At 37.9% G+C, this 21,790-nt stretch overlaps 1 protein-coding gene across 4 annotated transcripts in view; it reads left to right on the forward strand.

The window, feature by feature from the left end:
* Positions 1–7,357: 7,357 nt before the first annotated feature.
* The window catches only part of LOC130914726 (sodium bicarbonate cotransporter 3-like), a 41,041-nt gene continuing 26,608 nt past the window's right edge, over positions 7,358–21,790 (forward strand). The window contains exons 1-13 of one of the 4 annotated variants that reach the window (XM_057834168.1): positions 7,358–7,504; positions 9,593–9,668; positions 9,737–9,874; positions 12,049–12,205; positions 12,274–12,434; positions 14,198–14,386; positions 14,452–14,561; positions 17,127–17,284; positions 17,341–17,428; positions 17,497–17,643; positions 20,983–21,086; positions 21,325–21,499; positions 21,579–21,712. In XM_057834168.1, coding sequence (XP_057690151.1) covers positions 7,460–7,504; positions 9,593–9,668; positions 9,737–9,874; positions 12,049–12,205; positions 12,274–12,434; positions 14,198–14,386; positions 14,452–14,561; positions 17,127–17,284; positions 17,341–17,428; positions 17,497–17,643; positions 20,983–21,086; positions 21,325–21,499; positions 21,579–21,712 — 1,682 coding nt within the window. In that variant the 5' untranslated portion in view covers positions 7,358–7,459. Of the gene's footprint in view, positions 7,505–9,592; positions 9,669–9,736; positions 9,875–12,048; positions 12,206–12,273; positions 12,445–14,197; positions 14,387–14,451; positions 14,562–17,126; positions 17,285–17,340; positions 17,429–17,496; positions 17,644–20,982; positions 21,087–21,324; positions 21,500–21,578; positions 21,713–21,790 lie in introns of those variants that run through there. The other 3 variants (XM_057834169.1, XM_057834171.1, XM_057834170.1) reach the window with 3 other exon arrangements.

The raw sequence follows: 21,790 nt of genomic DNA on the forward strand, positions 1-21,790 counted from the left end.
AAAAAGTTGAATTTGTACAAGACGACGAGAAAAAGTTGTAAAATGAAAATAAAGTCATATGTTGTAATATTGTGAGATTAACGTTGTAATATTATGAGATCAAAACTGTAATATGAGAGGAGAGTCATATGTTGTAATATTATGTGATTAAAGTTGGAATATTATGTGATTAAAGTTGGAATATTACAATATTACATGTTACTCATATTTTGCAATATGAGATTAAATACGTTGTAATATTATGAGGAAAAAAGTCATATATGATGAGAAAAAATCCTAATATTATGAGAATAAAGTCATACTTTGTAATATGAGATTAAAGTCATAATATTACAAGAAAAAAATTAATATTATGAGAATAAAGACATGCGTTGTAATATTATGAGATTAAAGTTAGTTGTTATATTATGAGGAAAAAATCCTAACATTAGAAGAATAAAGTAATACGTTGTAATATTATTAGATTAAAGTTGTAATATTGCATTTTAAAAGTTAGTCGTTATATTATCGGAAAAAATCCTAATATTACGAGAAAAAGATGTAATATGAGAATAAAGTCATACGTTGTAATATTGTGAGATTAAAGTAATATTACGAGAAAATGTAATAACACGGGGAAAAAAGTAATATTACGGGATTAAAGAGTCATGTTGTAATATTATGTGATTAAAGTTGGAATATTACATATTACTCATATTTTGTAATATGAGAATAAAGAAGTTGCAATATTATGAGGAAAAAAGTCATTATATTATGAGAAAAATCCTAATATTACGAGAATAGTCATACTTTGTAATATTATGAGATTAAAGTCATAATATTACAAGAAAAACGTAATATTATGAGAATAAAGACATACGTTGTAATGTTATGAGATTAAAGTTAGTTGTTATATAATGAGAAAAAAATCCTAATATTAGAAGAATAAAATAATACGTTGTAATATTATTAGATTAAAGTTGTAATATTGCATTTAAAAAGTTAGTCGTTATATTATAAGAAAAAAATCCTAATATTACGAAAAAAAGGTGTAATATGAAAATAAAGTCATACGTTGCAATATTGTGAGATTAGTCGTATTATTACAAGAAAAAAGTTTGTCGTTATATTATGAGAAAAAAATCCTAATATTATGAGAATAAAGTCATATGTTGTAATATTATGAGATTAAGTTGTAATATTACATGTAAAAAGTTGAATTTGTTATATTCTGACAAAAAAATCCTAATGAGAGAAAAAGTTGTAATATGAGAATAAAGTCATATGTTGTAATATTGTGAGATTAAAGTTGTAATATTGTGAGATTAAAATTGTATTATGAGAATAGAGAAAACTTAGTCATTATGGGGAAAAAAATCCTTATATTACGGGATTACAGTCACACGCTTTCATACTACAAGATAAAAGTCACAGTATCATGAGAAAAAAGTCGTGATGTTACAGTCATACTCTGTAATACAAATGGAGTGGACGTCAATAGCCGTCAGTAGTTCCTTCAATATCAATTTCGCTCTATTACTAACTACCACAACACATACCTGGGCCATCCTTTTTATAATAAAACATATTTATAAAAAATTGCGGTCTCACCTTGTCTTTTGGTTAGGTTATCGTCCACACTTGAGATTTGGCATTTCCCTCTCAATGGCACCCTTTTGTCAGTCAAAGTAAGTCGTTTGCATGGCGTCGAAGTGACTCTTCAAAATCAACGTTAACTCATTCAGTGCCGTTTATGGCAACAAAGAAAGCCTGCTAAAATAAGCAGGACGTGACCTGTCAATGCCCCCAAATCAACATGAAGCGACCCAAAATCAACATGAAGTTACCTAAAAAAAAATCACCCAAAATTAATTGGAACTGACCTAAAACCTATAGGAAGCCACTTAAAAATGAGCCCAAATCAACAGCAAGTGATCTGAAAATGAACCAAAAACAATCAGTAATTGACCTAATATAAATCGGCGCTACCCGAAATCAATAGGACGCCAGCTGAAAGTGACTAAAAATCAAGATAAAGTGACCCGAAAGTGACCCAAAATGACCAACAATCGCCCCAAAGTCAACAGCAAGTGACTCAAAATCAGTAGGATGTGACTCGTCAATGCTCCAAAATCAACAGGAAATGTCCCAATAGCAACATAAAGTGATCTGAAAATCAACCAAAACAGGAATTGACCTGAAATCAACAATAGCTATCCAAAATCAATAGGAACCGAGCTGAAAGTGACCAAAAATTACAAAAATTGACCCCAAAAAAATCACCAGCAAGTGACCTAAAATTGTTCCAAAATCATTAGCAAGTGACTCAAAAATCAGTAGGATGTTACCCGTCAATTCGCCTAAATCAACCGGAAGTGACCCAAACTCACCATGAAGTTACCTAGAAAAATCACACAAAATCAACAGGCATTGACCCCAAACTGTCAGGGACGCGGGCAGGCAGGCAGGATGTGTGGACCCAATTGCAGGGAAACAAAAAGCGAGGCAGATAGGGCGGTGCAAAAAAATGATTTAATTAAGGCCGACAGAAAAAACAATGTACAAACCAAAACTGAGGTGATTCCAAAAACTCAGCAGCAAAGAAAACTCAGGTTACTAACAAAAGGCTGGGTATCAAAAAACTTACTTGGAACACGAGGGCTTGGAGAGACATAGACGCTGACACTGACATAGACAATGACGCAACAAGGAGTGACAAGAAACTGGGTCATTATATACGCAGACAAGGGGTAACGAGACGAGGAACAGCTGGGTAACACAGGTGGATGCAGATTGCAGGATACACTGGGAAAACACATACAGGTGAGAGCAATGGGTAATCACAGGGTCAAGTCACAGAAGGAGAAACCAAACACAAAACCTAACACAAACAAATAGGAAGTGAGCTGAAGGTGACCAAAAATCACAAAAAATTGAACCCAAAAAAAAAAATCACCAGGAAATGGCCTAAAAATTGCTCCAAAATCAATAGCAAGTGACTCAAAAATCAGTAGGATGTCACCTGTCGATCCGCCAAAATCGACAGGAAGTGACCCAAAATCAACATGAAGTTACCTGAAAAATATCACACACAATCAACAAGAATTCACCCAAAACTAATAGGAAACAAGCTGAAGGTGGCCAAAATCACCAAGAACTGACCAAAAAAATCACCAGGAAGTGACCAAAAATTGCTCCAAAATCAACAACAACTGACTCAAAATGAGTAGGATATGACCCAAAATCTGCATGAAGTTACTTGAAAATCACCCAAAATCAACAGAAATTGACCCTAAACCAATAGGAAGCGATCTGAAACATCAGGAACTAACCTAAACTAAAATCAGCAAAAAGAAACCCAAAATAAACAGAAATTGACCTAAATCAAACGTGAACCAAAATCAATTCCAGGTGATCTGAAAATAACCCATAATCAATAGGAAGTGACCTGAAAATGATGCAAAATCAACAGGAATTGACCCAAATTCAACAGAAAACCCAGCATTGTCCTAAAGTAAAAAAACAAATGACTCAAAATCAGCCTCAAAATCGACAGCAAATGAACCAAAATCAATAAAATGTGAGTCAAAATGAACATAAAGTGACCTAAAAATGACCCAAAATTAACAAGAATGGACCTAAAATCACCAGGTAGTGATCAAAAATGTGTTCCAAAAATCGACAGGAATACTTACAGTAAGTCAACAGGAAATGCGCCCAAAAACAACAGGAAGGAACCCAACTTTTCCCCAAAATCAACAACAAGTGACCCAAAGTCAATAGGAAGTGATCTGAAAAGGTCCCACCCAAATTCAACAGAACGTAACCCAAAATGAAGATAAAGTGACCTGAAAATGAGCTTAAGTCACCTAGATTTGACATACAAAAAAAAAAACACCAAAAAGTGACTGGAAATTGCTCTAAAATCAAGGCAAAAGTGCCCTAAAATTAACAGCAAATGACCAAGAAATTGCTCCAAACTCAACAACCACTGACTCAAAATCAGTAGGATGTGACCCGTCAATGCCCCAAAATCAACAGAACATGACCCAAAATCAACATTAAGTTACCTAAAAGAAATCGCACAAAATCAACGGAAATTGACCCAAAACCAATAGGAAGAGAGCTGAAACAACATGAACTAACCTAAAATTGTCACAAAATCAACAAAAAGTAACCCCCCCCCCCAAATAAAACAGAAATTGACCTAAAATCAAAAGTGACCCAAAATCATTTGGAGGTGATCTGAAAATAACCCAAAAGCAACACAAAGTGACCTGAAAATGACCCCAAATCAACAGGAATTGACCTAAAATCAACAGAACACCCAGCATTGTCCTAAAGTCAACAACAAATGACTCAAAAATTGGCCTCAAAATCGAGGGCAAATGAACCAAAATCAACAGGATGTGACCTAAGTGCACCAAAATCGAGATGAAGTGACCTAAGAAAATGATTCAGAATCAACAGGAATTGATCTAAAATCAACGGAAAATCCGGCATTGTCCTAAAGTCAACAGCAAGTGACTCAAAATCAACTGGAAGTGACCCAAAATTCACAGGAAGTGACCTGAAAATTGCGCAAAATCAACAGAAATGGACCCAAAACCGATGGGAAGTGACCGGAAAAAGACCCAAGATCAGCTGCAAGACATCTGGAAACCAGAAATCACCAGGAATTGACCCAATACCAACAGCAAGTGACCCAAAATCAATAGGAAGTGACCTGAAAAGGACCCACCCATATTCAATAGAATGTGACCCAAAATGAAGAAAAATTGACCTGAAACTGATCCGAAATCACCAAGCATTGACCAAACAATTACATAAAAAGTGACCAATAATTGCTCCAAAATCAAGGCAAAAGTGTCCTAAAATTAACAGCAAATGACCAAGAAATAGCTCCAAACTCAACAACAACTGACTCAAAATCAGTAGGATGTGACCCGTCAATGCCCCAAAATCAACAGAAAGTGACCCAAAATTAACATGAAGTTACCGAAGCAAATCGCCCAAAATCAACAGAAATTGACCCAAAACCTATAGGAAGTGAGCTGAAACAACATAAACTAACCTAAAATTGTCACAAAATCAACAAAAAGTAACCAAAAAAAAAACCAAACAGAAATTGACCTAAAATCAAAAGTGGCCCCAAATCATTTGGAGGTGATCTAAAGATAACCCAAAAGCAACACAAAGTGACCTGAAAATGACTCAAAATCAACAGAACACCCAGCATTGTCCTAAACTCAACAACAAAAGACTCAAAAATTGGCCTCAAAATCGAGGGCAAATGAACCAAAATCAACAGGATGTGACCTAAGTGCCCCAAAATCGAGATGAAGTGACCTAAGAAAATGATTCAGAATCAACAGGAATTGATCTAAAATCAACGGAAAAATCCCGCATTGTCCTAAAGTCAAAAGAAAGTGACTCAAAATCAACTGGAAGTGATCCCAAAATTCACAGGAAGTGACCTGAAAATTGCGCAAGATCAACAGAAATGGACCCAAAACCGATGGGAAGTGACCTGAAAAAGATTGAATATCAGCTGCAAGACGGAAATCACCAGGAATTGACCCAATACCAACAGCGAGTGACCCAAAATCAATAGGAAGTGACCTGAAAAGGACCCACCCATATTCAATAGAATGTGACCCAAAATGAAGAAAAATTGACCTGAAACTGATCCGAAATCACCAAGCATTGACCAAACAATTACATAAAAAGTGACCAATAATTGCTCCAAAATCAAGGCAAAAGTGTCCTAAAATAAACAGCAAGTGACCCGAAATTGAAACAAAAGTACGCCGAAATCTTCTACAGAAATGGCATTCTCTCGCATGCGTACACAGCGCGCATGCAGGGGGTCACGGTCGAGGTGACATCTCCCCCGCACTTTGAAAACGAGCCCATCATTGTGTGTTGTGCTGCGCTCCAATAATGAAGTGCGACAGGTCGTTGTGCGCACAACAATGGCGCTTGACTATGTACACAAATAATCAGGGCGGCAGTGGCGGGGAAGCAAGAATATGAAGGTGCTGCTCATCAAAGATAAGCACTTCAAACAGATGAACTGCATCAGTCACTTTTATAACGTCGCCATCTGTGGAGTCATACTTGGAGGAACAAAACAAAACAAAAATCATACACTCGGTGTGGGTTTGTTCAAGGTTAGGTGTTAAAATGCATCTTAATCTGGGTAAATAGGGATGAATAAAGATGTGGTTAGGTTAAGACTCACAGTTGTGGGATTTTAGATGCTATGTTTTTGTACTGGGATGATGTCATTGACAGTGACTGCAACTATGAATTGACTAATGATTGATTAGCAAGTGTTTGCGTGTGTGATTAGCAAGACAACTATTTTAATGATTGATGAATCGTTTAGCTCTTACTCGTTTGTAAGAAATCAGCCCATATTTTTCCTAGTGAATTAAATGTGATCTGTATATACCGGAATGGTTGGACTAAAGATGTCCCGATCGATCAGCGTCCGATCACGTCATTTTCAACGTATCGGAGATGCTGATTGATCGGGTCCGATCACTTCATTTTCAAAGTATCGGAATCGACAAAAAAATATCGGACAAGCCTTTTTTAATATATGTATATATATATACTGGAATAATTAATCAAATTCAAGTGAATATTCTCCCAAAGTATTAATGAAGTATATAAAATATAAGAAATGATCAAATAAAACACAATAATATCCGAAAATGCTTTTCAAATTTTATCAATGTACAATTTTTAATTACAAAGAAAATAATGTTTTTTTAAATTGGGATTAAATTTAAAAAATAAGGAAATAACAGAATAGTAAATATTCAATTCGTTTTCAGAGTGTTTTTAATTTATTCATATATATATATATATATATATATATATATATATATATATATATATATATATATATATATATATATATAAATTAAATAGGGGAAAACTAAATATTCTTTGAAAATAATAATATATATAAAATATAAAATATTATAAAATAAAACAAAATAATATCCTAAAATTTTTTTTATATTTCATCAATATACAACCTTCTTAAAAAATAATAAATACATATTTTATTTTTTATTTACAGTTTATAATTAATTTATTAATGTGTTTAAAAAAAACAACAACAAATAAATAAATAAATAAATAAATGAATAAATAAATAGGGGTGAAAGGGCTAGCCAATCTTTTTAATAAAATGTAAATAATTATTTTTGAGACACTCTCCTACCCTAAACTACGTCCAAGTGATTTCTGGATTTATTTTCTGCTTCCTCCGTCACGTCGAACAATCAACAATCGCCTTTTCGTCGCTCTCTGTGCTGTGAATGGCGTACAGACACGTCACTCAAGAGAGGGGGCGTGTCTCCAGAATGCGACGAGATTGCCGGCGTGACGTTTGCGGGACAGCGGAGGAGAGAAGCGCCACACGGGACGCCGACCTTGTCAGCTTTCGACGTGGATTTAGAAAATGACACAAAACTCGAGCGAGCAGATGAGGCCGCTGCTCACATCCGTAAGTCAGTTGTGAATTACGTTCTTGCTAGCCGGACCCCCTCCGGCGAAGGCTAGCTGTTCTCATCCCGTTCAAAGATGCGCGAAAGGCGGCTACACTCGTCTGTAGATGTCGCTTATTAAAGCCGTCATTAAATTCACGTGTGTTGTTTTGAAAGAAAGACTTGCAAACTTAAAATCATACAAAGAGTCTAATATAACCGTAATGTACTTGTGGTATATCCAGGAAGTGAACTCATCTCGCGCGCATCCCTCCAATTCAAAGGTCCCGTAAGAGATTTGTAATTACCTAAACTTCTACAGAACAGACACGGTTTAAGTTTCTTTCATACTTTGAGGACATGAACTACTTTAGTACTCCCTCGCCTTTCGTTCGGCTTGCATTGTATTCCTGTTACGGCATTGTATCGTCAAGAAAACGTCATCCCATGTCTCGGTTTTTACTTCTACACTAGCGCCAAATACACGATTTTTTAAAATGCACTTTGGTTTGGAGCAAAACTGACATAAACTCATGTTCTGTATTCATGCGGAAGTACAAATGACAGTGTATAACTACTAATAGAACTAAAAGTACTGACAACTACTAATAGAACTAATAGTACCGATTCAACAACTGCACTGAAGTAAAAGTAAAGCCTAATGTAACTACTGTACCTGTTGTTCCCTACAGGACGTGAACTCTTCTCGCGCGCATCCCTCCTATTCAAAAGTCCCATAACAGATTTCTAATTATTTAAACATCCATAAAACAGACACGGTTTAAGTTTGTTATGTACTTTGAGGGCACAACCGAGTTAAGTACTCCCTCGCCTTTCATTCGGCTTACATTGTATTCTTATTACGGCATTGTATCGTCAAGGAAACGTCATTCCATATTCGGTTGTTACTTCTGCATACGCATCTAATACACGATTTTTCAAAATGGACTTTGGTGTGGCGCAAAACTAACTTAAACCACGAATACTCACGTTCTGTACTCATGCGAAAGTACAAATGACTGTGTATAAATGCTAATAGAACTTGTAGTACTGATTCAACTACTGTACTGAAGCCTAATGTAACTACTGTACCTGTTGTTCCCTACAGGACGTGAACTCACCTCGTGCGCATCCCTTGTATTCAAAAGTCCCATAGGGGATTTGTAATTATTTAAACTTTGACAAAACAGACACGATTTAAGTTTCTATCATACTTTGAGGACACAAACGAGTTAAGTACTCCCTCGCCTCTCATTCGGCTTACATTGTATTCTTGTTACAGCATTGTATCGTCAAGAAAACGTCATCCCATCTCTCGTTTGTTACTTCTGCTTAAGCGCCAAATACACGGTTTTTAAAAATGGACTTTGGTGAGAAGCAAAACTATCTTAAACCACGAGTGCTCACGTTCTTTACTAATGCAAAAGTCATAATGACTGTGTAGAGCTAATTTAACAATTGTACTGAAGTAAAAGTAAAGCCTAGTGTAGCTACTGTACCTGCCGTTCCCTACAGGACGTGAACTCATCTCGCACGCATCCCTTCTATTCAAAAATCCCGTAAGATAGTTGCAATTTTTAAAGACTTCTATAAAAAACGCCTCGGTTTAAGTGTCTTTTTTACTTTGAGGACACAAATGACTTAAGTACTCACTCGCCTATCATTCGGCATACATTGTATTCCTGTTCGGGCATTGTATCGTCAAGAAAACGCCATTCCATTACATGGTTGTTACTTTTGCTTAAGCGCCTAATACACGATTTTTTGAATGAACTTTGGTGTGGAGAATACTCAAAGTTCTGTGCTCATAAAAAACTAATAAAACCTCTGGTACTGATTCAACAACAAAATACAGACGGTAATGAGCTATTTTGTCAGATTAAGTATGGGTGTAGCTTGAAATCAACAGCTTTCTTTTTTCTTTTGAATCAGTGCTGTTGTTTATGACTTCCTGCCATTCAGCCAACACAAAAAAATGGCACCAATGAGCCCTAAAACAGGGGTTGTTGTTGAAATCAATTAAAGAAACAGTGCAGAATTTCAAAAAAATAAAATAATTCAATGAGGTAAACTTCCAAAACAAATGTACACATCCTTTTATTTTGAAGGAGGAAGAAGCTGTGCTCGACCGAAGGAACACCAGCTCCACCTTGAACACCAATTTTGAGGCGGAGGAGCTGGAAAGTGAGCAAGCGTTTCATCATCTCGGCTCGATGACGGTTTCCGTTTTGACGTCAGCCGTGTTGCGTCAGGTCACAGGGAGCTTTACGTCGGCATCCACGTGCCTTTGGGTCGCCGACGGCGCCACCGCCACCGGGGACACAGGCATCAGCGACCCCGCTACGATCCGCCGCTGCAATTGGAGGATGCCACCGAGTCGTCGTCTTACGGTAACTACAGTTTTTTGGGGGGGACACAGAAACCCTGACCCTAGTTTGAAATCCTATTTGAAACCAATTTAAAAACCCTTATTTGAAGTCCTACCTACTGATGACGCAACTTCAGGAGCAATGTGGGGTTCAGTATCTTGCTCATGATTACTTAGACAAGGTCACAATAGCAGGGAATTGAACCGACAACTTATGGGTTGGGAGATGACTACTCTAACACTGAGCCACAGTGCTTAAATTGAAACTAACCTAGTTTTAAACCCTTAATCAAAACCCTAAACTGCGTATTAAACCCTATTTTGGAACCCTAACCACATTTAAAAACCCCAAATTTAATTGCGTGAAATTTATTAGGCCAAATTCAGTTGCAAAAAAATCGCAAACAATTAGTGGCAAAAAATTCAGTCGAAAATTATGAGACTCCAAAAAATACAATAGACAAAATTTGGTTGCAAAAATTTGGGCTCCAAAAAAATTCAGTCGCAAACATTTAGTCAGCAAAAAAATCAGTAGCAAAAATTTTGTAGCAAAATATTCTGTTGAAAAATGTGGACTCCCAAAAAATTCAATAGCCAAAATTAAAAAAAAAAAAAAAAAATCAGTCACAGAAATTCAGTTATAAAAAATAAAAAAAAAATCGTACTAAAAAAAAAATCAATCGCAAACATTTAGTCACAACAAATTTAGTAGCAAAAATTTGAGACTGCCCCCCCCCCCCAAAAAATAAGTCTCAGAAATTAAGTTGTAAAAAATATCAGCATCCCCCCCCCCAAAAATCAGTTGCAAACATTTAGTTGCAAAAAAATTGGATTCCAAAATAATTCAATATCCAAAATTTGGTTGCAATAAAATCAGTTCCAAACATTTAGTTGGCAAAATTTCAGTAGTAAGAATTTAGTCGCAAAATATTCAGTTAAAAAATTTGGGCTGCACAAAAATTTAATAGCTGAAATTCAGTTGCAAAAAATGTTGACTCCTAAAAATTTTATTGCCAAAATCCCCCAAAAATTCAGTCACAGAAATTCAGTTGTAAAAAAAAAAATTGTACTCCAAAAAAAAATTCAGTCGCAAACATTTAGTTGCAAGAAATTCAATAGCAAAAATTTGAGACTTCCAAAAAATAAATCAAAGATATTCAGTTGCAAAAAGTATCAGACTTCCCCCCAAAAATCAGTCGTAAAAATTTAGTTGCAAAAAAAAAAATGGGACTCCAAAATAATGCAGTATCCAAAATTTGGTTGCAAAAAATTCACTCGCAAACATTTAGTAGCAATAAATTGCGTACCAAAAGATTTAGACTCCAAAAAAATTCAGTTACAAAAAATTGACTCTGAAAATAAAATTTGGACTCCCAAAAAAAAATTCAGTCGCAAACATTTAGTTGGAAAAAAATTGAGTACCAAAACATTTTGACTCCCAAAAATTCAAATAACGGAAATTTGGTTGCAAAAAATTTTGACTCCCAAAAATTAAATAGCCAAAATTAAAAAAAAAAAAAATCAGTCCAAAAATTGTTGTAAAAAGTTGTAAAAATCCAGTTGTAAAAAATCGTACTCCCAAAAAATTCAATCACGTTGCAACATTTAGTTGCCCAAAAAATTGGATTCCAAAATAATGCAGTATCCAAAATTCGATCGCAAACATTTAGTAGCAAAAAATTGAGTTACCAAAAGATTTGGACCACAAAAAAATGCAGACTCCCCAAAAAATTGCAAATGTTTAGTACCTAAAAAATTCTGACTCCAGAAAGAAATAGTCACTATGAAAACTCAAAAAGTAATAAAATACAAATAACTGACAAAGCCCAGCAAAATGCATCTTGGAAATTGTCATTGCATTGGCATGTCCGATGATTGCCTGCCTGTATTTGTAATGTTTTGCTCGCCCTTCAGTGGCTCTTTGGGGTAACTACTGTAAATGTGATTTAATTGTGTGCCCTAACCCTACTTTGGAACTCTAAACCCAGTGTAAAACCCTAAATTGAAACCCTAATCATACTTAAAAACGTACTTTGGAACCCTTACCCCAGTTAAAAACCCTACTTAAACCCTAGTTTTATAGGCTAATTTGAAAACCAAGCCCTAGTTTGAAATCTAATCTTAGTTTAAGAGCCTAATTTGTAAATCTAAAAAAGGGGGTTTGACGGAGCTGTTAATCAGCCAACCCTACCCTAGCGTGTTTGGACACTTTAGATACGCCCTCGCAGAGGGTGCAGTTCATCCTGGGCACGGATTACGACGACGAGGAACACGTCCCGCACCAACTCTTCAGCGAGCTGGACGAGTTGGCCTCCAGGGACGGCGACGTCCTGGAGTGGAAGGAGAAGGCCAGGCGAGCCAGGACGCCTTGCCGGCCGTCGCTCCCCGTGTCTCCTCGCCCCGTCTCACCTTTTTCCGCAGGTGGTTGAAGTTCGAGGAGGACGTGGAAGACGGCGGCGAGCGTTGGAGCAAACCCTACGTGGCCACGCTGTCGCTGCACAGCCTGTTCGAGCTGCGCGCCTGCTTTATGACCGGCACCGTCATCCTCGACATGCGCGCCAACGCTATCGAACACATCGCAGGTTAGCGTACGTGAGTAAACCCGTGCTTCCGGAATAATTTTTTTCCACCGAAAAAATTCAGCCGCCAAAAAAAACACGTTTAGTAGCAAACATGTAGTCGCAAAAATTCTGTTGCAACATATTTCAATTGTAAAAAATCAAGACTCCGAGAAATTCTGTTGCAAAAAAATTGGACTCCAAAAAAATTCAGTCACATTTACTTTTGAAAAATTCATTCGCAAAAAAAATCAGTCACAAAAATGCAGTTAGATGAAATTCGGTTGCAAAAAAAATCAGTCGCAAGCATTTAGTAGCCAAAAAATTCAGTAGAAAAAATTTGACACTTCAAAAAAATCCAGTAGCCCAAATTCGGTTACAGAAAATTCAGACTCCGAAAAATTCTGTTGCAAAAATTTCAATTTTTTTTTTGTGCTACATATAGTGGTTAAAAATTCAGTACCAAAAGTTTCAGACTCACAAAAAAATTAGTAGCTATTTGCAAAAAATTCGGACACCAAAAAATTCAGTAGCAAAAATTTGAGACTCCAAAAAAATTCAATAGCCAAAATATGGTTGCAAAAAATTCAGTCGCAAACATTTAGTAGCAAAAAATTCAGTACCAAAAGATTCAGACTCACAAAAAATTTAGTAGCCAAAATTCGGTTGGATGGAATTCAGTAGCCAAAATTCGGATGCAAAAAATTCAGTCGCAAACATTTAGTTGCAAAAAAATAAGTACCAAAATATTCAGACTTACAAAAAATTTAGTAGCCAAAATTCAGTTACAAAAATTCAGTTGGATGAAATTCAGGAGCCAAAATTTGGTTGCAAAAAATTCAGTCGCAAACATTTAAGAACAAAATTGGTAGCAAAAATTTGAGTCTCCACAAAATTTAGTACCCAAAATTCAGTTGAAAAAAATTGGACTTCAGAAAATTCAGTAGCCCAAATTCAGTTGCTAAAAAATTGGACTCTAAAAAAATATTCAGTAGCCCAAATTCGGTTACAGAAAATTCTCCCAAAAATTCAGTTGCAAAAATTTCAAATTTTTTTTTGCTACATATAGTGGTTAAAAATTCAGTACCAAAAGTTTCAGACTCACAAAAAAATTTGTAGCTATTTGCAAAAAATTCGGACACCAAAAAATTCTGTAGCAAAAATATGAGACTCCAAAAAAATTCAGTCCCAGAAATTCGGTTGCAAAAAAACTGCAAAAAAGTCGCAAACGTTTAGTACCAAAAAAAAAGTCAGTAGCAGAAATTTGAGACTCCAAAAAATTCCAATAGCCAAAATTCGGTTGCAAAAAATTTGGACTTCAAAATAATTCAGTAGCAAAATTCGGTTGCAAAAAATTCAGTTGCAAACATTTAGTGGTAAAAAATCCAATACCAAAAGATTCAGACTCACAAAAAAATGTCGTAGGCAAAATTCAGTTGCAAAAAATTCAGTCACCCAAAAATTCAGAAGCCAAAATTCGGTTGGAAAAAATTCAGTTGGTAACATTTAGCGGCAAAAAATTTAGCGGCCATAATGTTGTTGTAAAAAAATCGGAAAACACAAAATCCCATTGCAAAAAAATTGGACCCCAATAATTTCAGTTGAAAAAAAATCTAAATTTCGGGTCACAAAAAGTTCAGATGCAAAAATTTAAATGCGTAAAAATTACATTAAAACATGGTGGCAAAAAAATTGAGTAAAACTAAATTGCAGCTCCGGTCACATACAGTAGATTTAGGTACATATCTGCGTGCTAGCATGTGCGTTTCACTCCTGATCTTCCCCAGACACGGTGATCGACAGCATGCTGGCTTCGGGTCAGATGGACCACGACGTCCGGGACAAAGTTCGGGAAGCCATCTTGAAACGCCACCGCCATCAGAACGGGAAGAAGCTGAGCAAGCGCATCCCGCTGGTGCGATCCTTGGCCGAAATGGGCAAGAAGCATTCCGACTCTCATCTGCCGGAGCACGGCGGTGAGTCCTTTTGTTCGCCGCTCGCTCACGGCGTCTGCTTAACCAAGTCACGTTTCTCACGGCAGGTCGTCCGACGTCCCCTCGGTTGGCTTCCGGGAGCTCCAACGACTACAAGAAGGCGGAAGGCGGCGCCGATACCGACAGTCGGGAAAACAGCGCGGTGGATTTTAGCGAAGTGAGTTGGCGCTTTTGGCTAAATCGGTGCTTCTTCAACATTTTAATTGAACTCATTAGCTGGCATTGACGGCGATGGATGTCCAATCCATTGGAAGTTGGAGAGATGGCAGTGGATAAACTATTCATGGCAACAAGCATGAAAATGGCCTTAAGGTGGCCATATTGGTAGGGGCAAAATTGCATTTTCTAGTACATTTAGGCTGAAATTGAATCCATTTGAAGTTGGAGGGATGGCATTAGCTGCAACCTTCCAATAGATTGGACGTCTACTAGTGGTAAAGTCATTTCAACTGACGGCAGAAGCATAAGTGGACCTTTCATTGCCCCTACCAAAATGACTTGAGAGCGTCCATGTTGGTAGGGGCGAAACTACATTTTCTAGTACATTTGGACTGCCATTGATGGCGCTTGACGTCCAATCCATTTTAAGTGGGAGGGTTGGCAGCGATTGACCGAATGTCAATGCGCTGCCATCCCTCCCACTTCTGATGGATTGGACATCTACTAGTGATAAAATCATTTCAAATCACAGCAGAAGCATGAAAGACCTTTCATTGCCCCTATGAAAGTGACCTCAGGGCAGCCATGTTGGAAGGGGCGAAACTGCATTTTGTAGTGCATTTGGGCTGCAATTGACGGCACTAGATGTCCAATCCATTTGAAATTCTTCCGCTTCGAATGGGTTGGACGTCTACTAGTGAAAAACTAATTTTAATTAACGCAAGAAGCGTGGGGACACCTTTCATTGACCCTACCAAAATTACCTCTGGGTGGCCATGTTGGTAGGGGCGAAGTACATTTTGGCTGCCATTGACAGAGATAAACATCAATCATCCACCGCCATTTCAATTGTCAGCAGAAGCATGAAAAGACATCGCCTCAGTGAAAATGACTCAGGGCAACCATGTTGGTAGGGGCAAAACTGCATTTTCCAGTACATTTGGGCTGCAATTGACGGTGCTAGACGTCCAATCTCATGAAAACTCATTTCACTTGTCAGCAGAAGCAGACTTTTCATCACCCTACCATCATGGCCATCCTGAAGTCAAGTTGGTAAGGGCGTAATAGCATTTTCTACTACATTTGGGCTGCAACTGATGGTGCTAGATGCCCAATCCATTCAAAGTGGAAGGAATGGCAGCGAATGAACAAACTTTCATTCGCTGCCATGATCTCCCACTCGAGCTGGATTGGACGTCTCCTAGTGATAAACTTGTTTCAATGGTCAGCAGAAGCATGAAAAGACCTTTCATTGCCCCCACGAAAATGACCTCAGGGCGGCCATCTTGGTAGGGGCGAAATTGTATTTTCTAGTACATTTAGGCTGCAATTGACAGCCCTAAACGTCCTATCCATTTGGAGTGGGAGGGATGGCAGCGTTTGAACGACTGTTAATGCGCAGCCATCCGTCCTACTTCAGATGGTTTGGACTTCTATAAAATCACAGTTGAATCTTAAAAAGACCTTTCATTGCCCTCGCGAAAATGACCTCAGGGTGGCCATGTTGGTAGGAATTAAATTGCATTTTCTAGTACATTTTGGCCGTCATTGACAGTGCTAAACATCATTCATTGACTGCCATCCTTCCTGCTTTGAATGAATTTGACGTTTACTAGTGATAAGCTCATATCAATTGATGGTAGAAGCACAAAAAAATGGCCCCTACCAAGTTGGTAGTGGTGAATCTGCATTTTCTAGTACATTTAGGCTGCAATTGACGGTGCTAGACGTCCAATCCATTCGAAGTGGGAGGTTTGGCAGTGATTAAACAAATGTTAATGTGCTGCCATCCCTCCCACTTCAGATGGATTGGACATTAAGTAGTCATAAACTCATTTCAAATCACAGTAGAAGCATGAAAAAACATCGCTCCCGTGAAAATGACCTCAGAGCGGCCATCTTGGTAGGGGCGAAACTGCATTTTCTGGACGTCTACAAGTGATAAACTCATTTCAATCGACAGCAGAAGCCTGAGAACACCCTTTATTGACCCTACCAAAATAGCCTGCGGTTGGCCATGTTTGTTGGGGCCGCCATTGACGGCGCTAAACATCATTCATTCACTGCCATCCCTCTCGCTTCAGATGGATTGGACGTCTACTCGTGATTAACTCAAAAAAATGGCCCCTACCAACATGGCCTCAGGGTGGCCATTTTGGTAGGGGCGAAATGGCATTTTGTAGTCCAAAACAAACAAAAAAACTACTGAACTGTACTTCATAAATACATTGCCGTGAATTGAAAAAAGCTGATTTGAACATTTATTTGTAAGTTTTTGCATACCACAAGAGGGCTCCTGTGGTGTACTGGTCATAATAAAGTGCCTCAAATCACTTGTTGACTTGTTACTGAATTTTACTTCATAAAGGCATTGCACTGAATTTATTTTAACTTGTTACTGAACTGTACTGTACTTCATAAAGGCATTGCCGCGAATTTATTTGTAATCTTTAGCATACCACAAGAGGGCGCCCGTGTTCCACTTACGGTACACGCAACCACTGGTCTAAATGAAGTGCCTCAAATCGCTTGTTAAGCTCAAATATTCTTGCGTGCGCTTCAGGTGGACATGAGCTTCATGAAGAAAATTCCTCCAGATGCTGAAGCTTCCAACGTGCTGGTGGGGGAGGTGGACTTTTTGGAGAAGCCCATCGTCGCCTTCGTTCGCCTGGCGCCCGCCGTGCTCCTCTCCGGACTCACGCAGGTTCCCGTGCCCACCAGGTGAGTTTACGGTAGCGTCTGGATTGGCCCGAAGCTCACGAACGTCTGCTCCTCAGGTTCCTCTTTCTTCTGCTGGGCCCGTTCGGAAAAGGTCCCCAGTACCACGAAATCGGACGCTCCATGGCCACGCTGATGACAGACGAGGTAGGCTTTAAAAGCTTGCGTGAGTAAGGAGCGGTCCCTTTAAAAATGGGAATGTGACTCTGTCCAAGATCTTCCACGACGTGGCCTACAAGGCTAAGGACCGCAAGGACCTGCTGTCCGGTCTGGATGAGTTCTTGGATCAAGTGACGGTGCTGCCGCCCGGCGAGTGGGACCCGAGCATTCGCATCGAACCGCCAAAGAACGTGCCGTCACAGGTGGGTGGACACGAAATGAGTGCCCTGTAAAGGGTTAAAAGTAGGGTTGTTCCGATCATGTTTTTTTGCTCCCGATCCGATCCCGATCGTTTTAGTTTGAGTATCTGCCGATCCCGATATTTCCGGATCCGTTTGCTTTTTTTTGCTCCCGATTCAATTCCAATCATTCCCGATAATTTTCCCGATCATATACATTTTGGCATTGCATTAAGAAAAAAATAAATAAAACTCGGACGAATATATACATTCAACATACAGTACATAAGTACTGTATTTGTTTAGTATGACAATAAATCCTCAAGATGGCATTTACATTATTAACATTCTTTCTGTGAGAAGGATCTACGGATAGAAAGACTTGTAATTCTTAAAGGATAAATGTGACTTTGTATATTGTGACTAAATATTGCCATCTAGTGTATTTGTTGAGCTTTCAGTAAATGATACTGTAGCCATTTAACTGTTCTGCCCAAATGCATGATGGGAAGTGCAACCATGACTGTGCGTAGTGGCACCAATTGATATATCTTCTCTGCGTTGGGAAATAACATAGGGTGTTAAGAAAAAGATCAACTACTATCTTTCTTCCCCACATTGCTTCCCACGATAGTTCTAATTGTTGAGAGAGGGATTGTTAGGCTTTAGCCAATTAAAAAAAGGCTCCAAAGGCTGCCAAAATTCTCTCTACTCATTTTACGCTCTTTTAGCTCTACATATAGGTAAAACGGCGCCATTATAGATTGAACGCGACAATGCGTGAGTGGGTCGTGCAGCGCATGCGTTAATTGCGTTGAATATTTTAACGTGATTAATATTTAAAAATTAATTACCGCGTTAATGCGATAAATTTGATAACCCTACTTTAAGCCAAAACTAAAGACTCTGGATGAGTGTAAACTATTTTGTCTGTAACATTAAATACAATTAGAAAACGATTTAATTTAAAAATATATTTATATTAAAAAAAGGCATGTCCGATATTTTTTTGCCGATTCCGATACTTTGAAAAGGACGTGATCGGGATGCCGATCGATCGGGACATCTTTAGTTAAAAGTAGGGGTGTCAAACGATTAAAATTTTTAATCGAGTTAATTACAGCTTAAAAATTAATTAATCGCAATTAATTGCAATTCAAACCATCTATAAAATATGCCATATTTTTCTGTAAATTATTGTTGGAATGGAAAGATAAGACACAAGATGGATATATACAGTGGTACCTCTACATACGATCACTTCGACACACGATCTTTTCGACATCCGACGTAAAATTTGAGCCGCCATTTGTTTCTACATCCGACGAGTTGCTCGAAATACGACGACATGACAGCACTGCAAACGAACGCACGGTGGATTTTCTGGTGTGAGAAATCAACACAGTTATCAAAAAAAGTTGATACAGTTGGAGAAACAAGGAAAAAAGTGATGCTTACCTTTGAAATGAAGATGCAAGTTATAGAAAAATATGAGCTTGGGGTGCGCGTCCCTGAACTGGCTCAACAATACAGCTCCATGGTCCTCTTCCGACCACCGTTCGCCACTATTTATAAGTTAGGGTGACAATTATTATTGTGGTAACATTGCCAAGGAAATCGCCAGCTTCGTCACGTTTTTATCATTTATTTAAGAACTTATCCAACACAAAACGCCCATTGTCTTAAGCAGTTGACTGCTCTCAAGAAAACGAAAGTATTATCTCTACCGCACCGACCTATCTCACTGAGACGTCAGCTTCGCGGTGCGTTCAGGGACAGTAAAAAGTGTCCGCCATATTAGAATCCGATTCGTTACATTATTTACAGGAATAATTATTAATTCTTCTTATTATTATTATATTATTCTGAATTATTTATTTTTAACTTATTTGTTTTTCTATGTTTAATTGCCATTTGTAACAGTGCCAGCAGTATTTATTAAGAATTTAGTGTATGTTTTTAGGCTTTGGAACGAATTAATGGAATTATAATGTATTCCTATGGGAAAATCCTGCTCGACATACGACCATTTCGACTTACAAACAAGGTCCTGGAACGAATTAAATTCGTATGTAGAGGTACCACTGTACATTCAACATACGGTACATAAGTACTGTATTTCTTTATTATAACAATAAAGCAACAAGATGGCATGACAATTATTAACATTCTATTAAAGCGATCGATGGATAGAAAGACTTGTAGTTCTTAAAAGACAAGTTATAGAAATTTTATCTCAAAACCCCTCTTCATGTTTTCGTTTTGATAAAATTTGTAAAATTTTCAATCAAAAAATAAACTAGTAGCCCGACATTGTTCAGGTCAATAATTACTTACACAATGCTCATGGGTGCTGAAGCCTATAAAATCAGTTGCACCCAAGCGCCAGCAGAGGGCGGCAAAACTCCGAAAAACACAACAAGTACACCTTTCACTGTGCTCTCATTTTAATCTGTTTGAGCGGGGCATTTGTGCGTTAATTGCGTCAAATATTTTAACGGGATTCATTTCAAAAATTAATTACCGCTCGTTAACGCGATAATTTTGACAGCCCTAATATATGCATCTATATATATATATATATATATATATATATATATATATATATATATATATATATATATATATATATATATATATATATATTATTATTAGGGTGTCAAACGATTAAAATTAAAATTAATTAAAAATTAAATTAAAATTTTTAATCGAGTTAATTACAGCTTAAAAATTAATTAATCGTAATTTATTGCAATTAATCGCAATTCAATTCATCTATAAAATATGCCATATTTTTATGTAAATTATTGTTGGAATGGAAAGATAAGACACAAGACGGATATATACATTCAACATACGGTACATAAGTACTGTATTTCTTTATTATAACAATAAATCAACAAGATGGCATTACCATTAGTAACATTCTGTTAAAGCGATCCATGGATAGAAAGGCTTGTAGTTCTTAAAAGATAAATTTTAGTACAACTTATAGAAATTTTATATGAAAACCCCTCTTCATGTTTTCGTTTTAATAAAATTTGTAAAATTTTCAATCAAAAAATAAACGAGTAGCCCGCCATTGTTGATGTCAATGATTACTTACACAATGCTCATGGGTGCTGAAGCCTATAAAATCAGTCGCACCCAAGCGCCAGCAGAGAGCGGCAAAACTCCGAAAAACACAACAAGCACACCTTTCACTGTACTGTCATTTTAATCTGTTTGAGCGGGGCATTTGTGCGTTAATTGCGTCAAATATTTTAACGTGATTAATTTAAAAAATTAATTACCGCTCGTTAACGCGATAATTTTGACAGCCCTAGTTAAAAGCTAAAGCTAACAATGCTAATGCATATCCAGGAGAAACGGAAGATTCCTCCAGCACCGAACGGTTCCATCCACAGCTCTGACATCATCAGGGAGGCGGAGCATGACGTAGGACCGGAACTACAGAGGACAGGAAGGTTAGCAGCACATTTTGTTAGCGTTAGCATTAACATTTTGGGGTTTTCCGGGGTCACTTCCAATACATGGATCAGTTCCTCTTGATATTATAATATTTATGTGTTTAGTGGTCACTTCCTGCTGATTTTGGGTCACTTTCTGCTAATTTTGGAGCATTCCAGTGTCCCTTCCTGTACATTTTCGCCTTGTAAAGCATCCCCACAACAACTCAAATGGCTTTCCATACATTTGTGTCAGGTGTTTTGGCGGTCTGGTTAGGGACATCCGGAGGAAGGTGCCCTTCCTGCTCAGCGACCTGACTGATGCCTTCAGGCTTCAGTGTTTAGCTTCCATCCTCTTCCTCTACTGCGCCTGCATGTCACCCGTCATCACATTCGGCGGCCTGTTAGGAGAAGCCACCCAAGGAAACATTGTAAGAAATGCACGCTAGCTAGCAAACCCGGCAGTGACGTTGTCATTCCGAGACATGCTTTCGCGTGCGTCTTTGGCAGAGCGCCATCGAATCTCTGTTCGGCGCCTCCCTGACGGGTATGGCCTATTCCATGTTCGCGGGCCAGCCGCTCACCATCCTGGGCAGCACCGGACCCGTCCTGGTCTTTGAGAAGATCCTCTTCAAGTTCTGCACGTGAGTAGAGTCCTGGCGACAATTTGGGAAGTGAGGCCTGTTGATTCGGTCACTCCAGAATTCCGCCTGTTTGATTTG

The sequence above is a fragment of the Corythoichthys intestinalis genome, chromosome 4 (genome assembly GCF_030265065.1).
Source record: "Corythoichthys intestinalis isolate RoL2023-P3 chromosome 4, ASM3026506v1, whole genome shotgun sequence".
NCBI lineage: Eukaryota > Metazoa > Chordata > Actinopteri > Syngnathiformes > Syngnathidae > Corythoichthys > Corythoichthys intestinalis.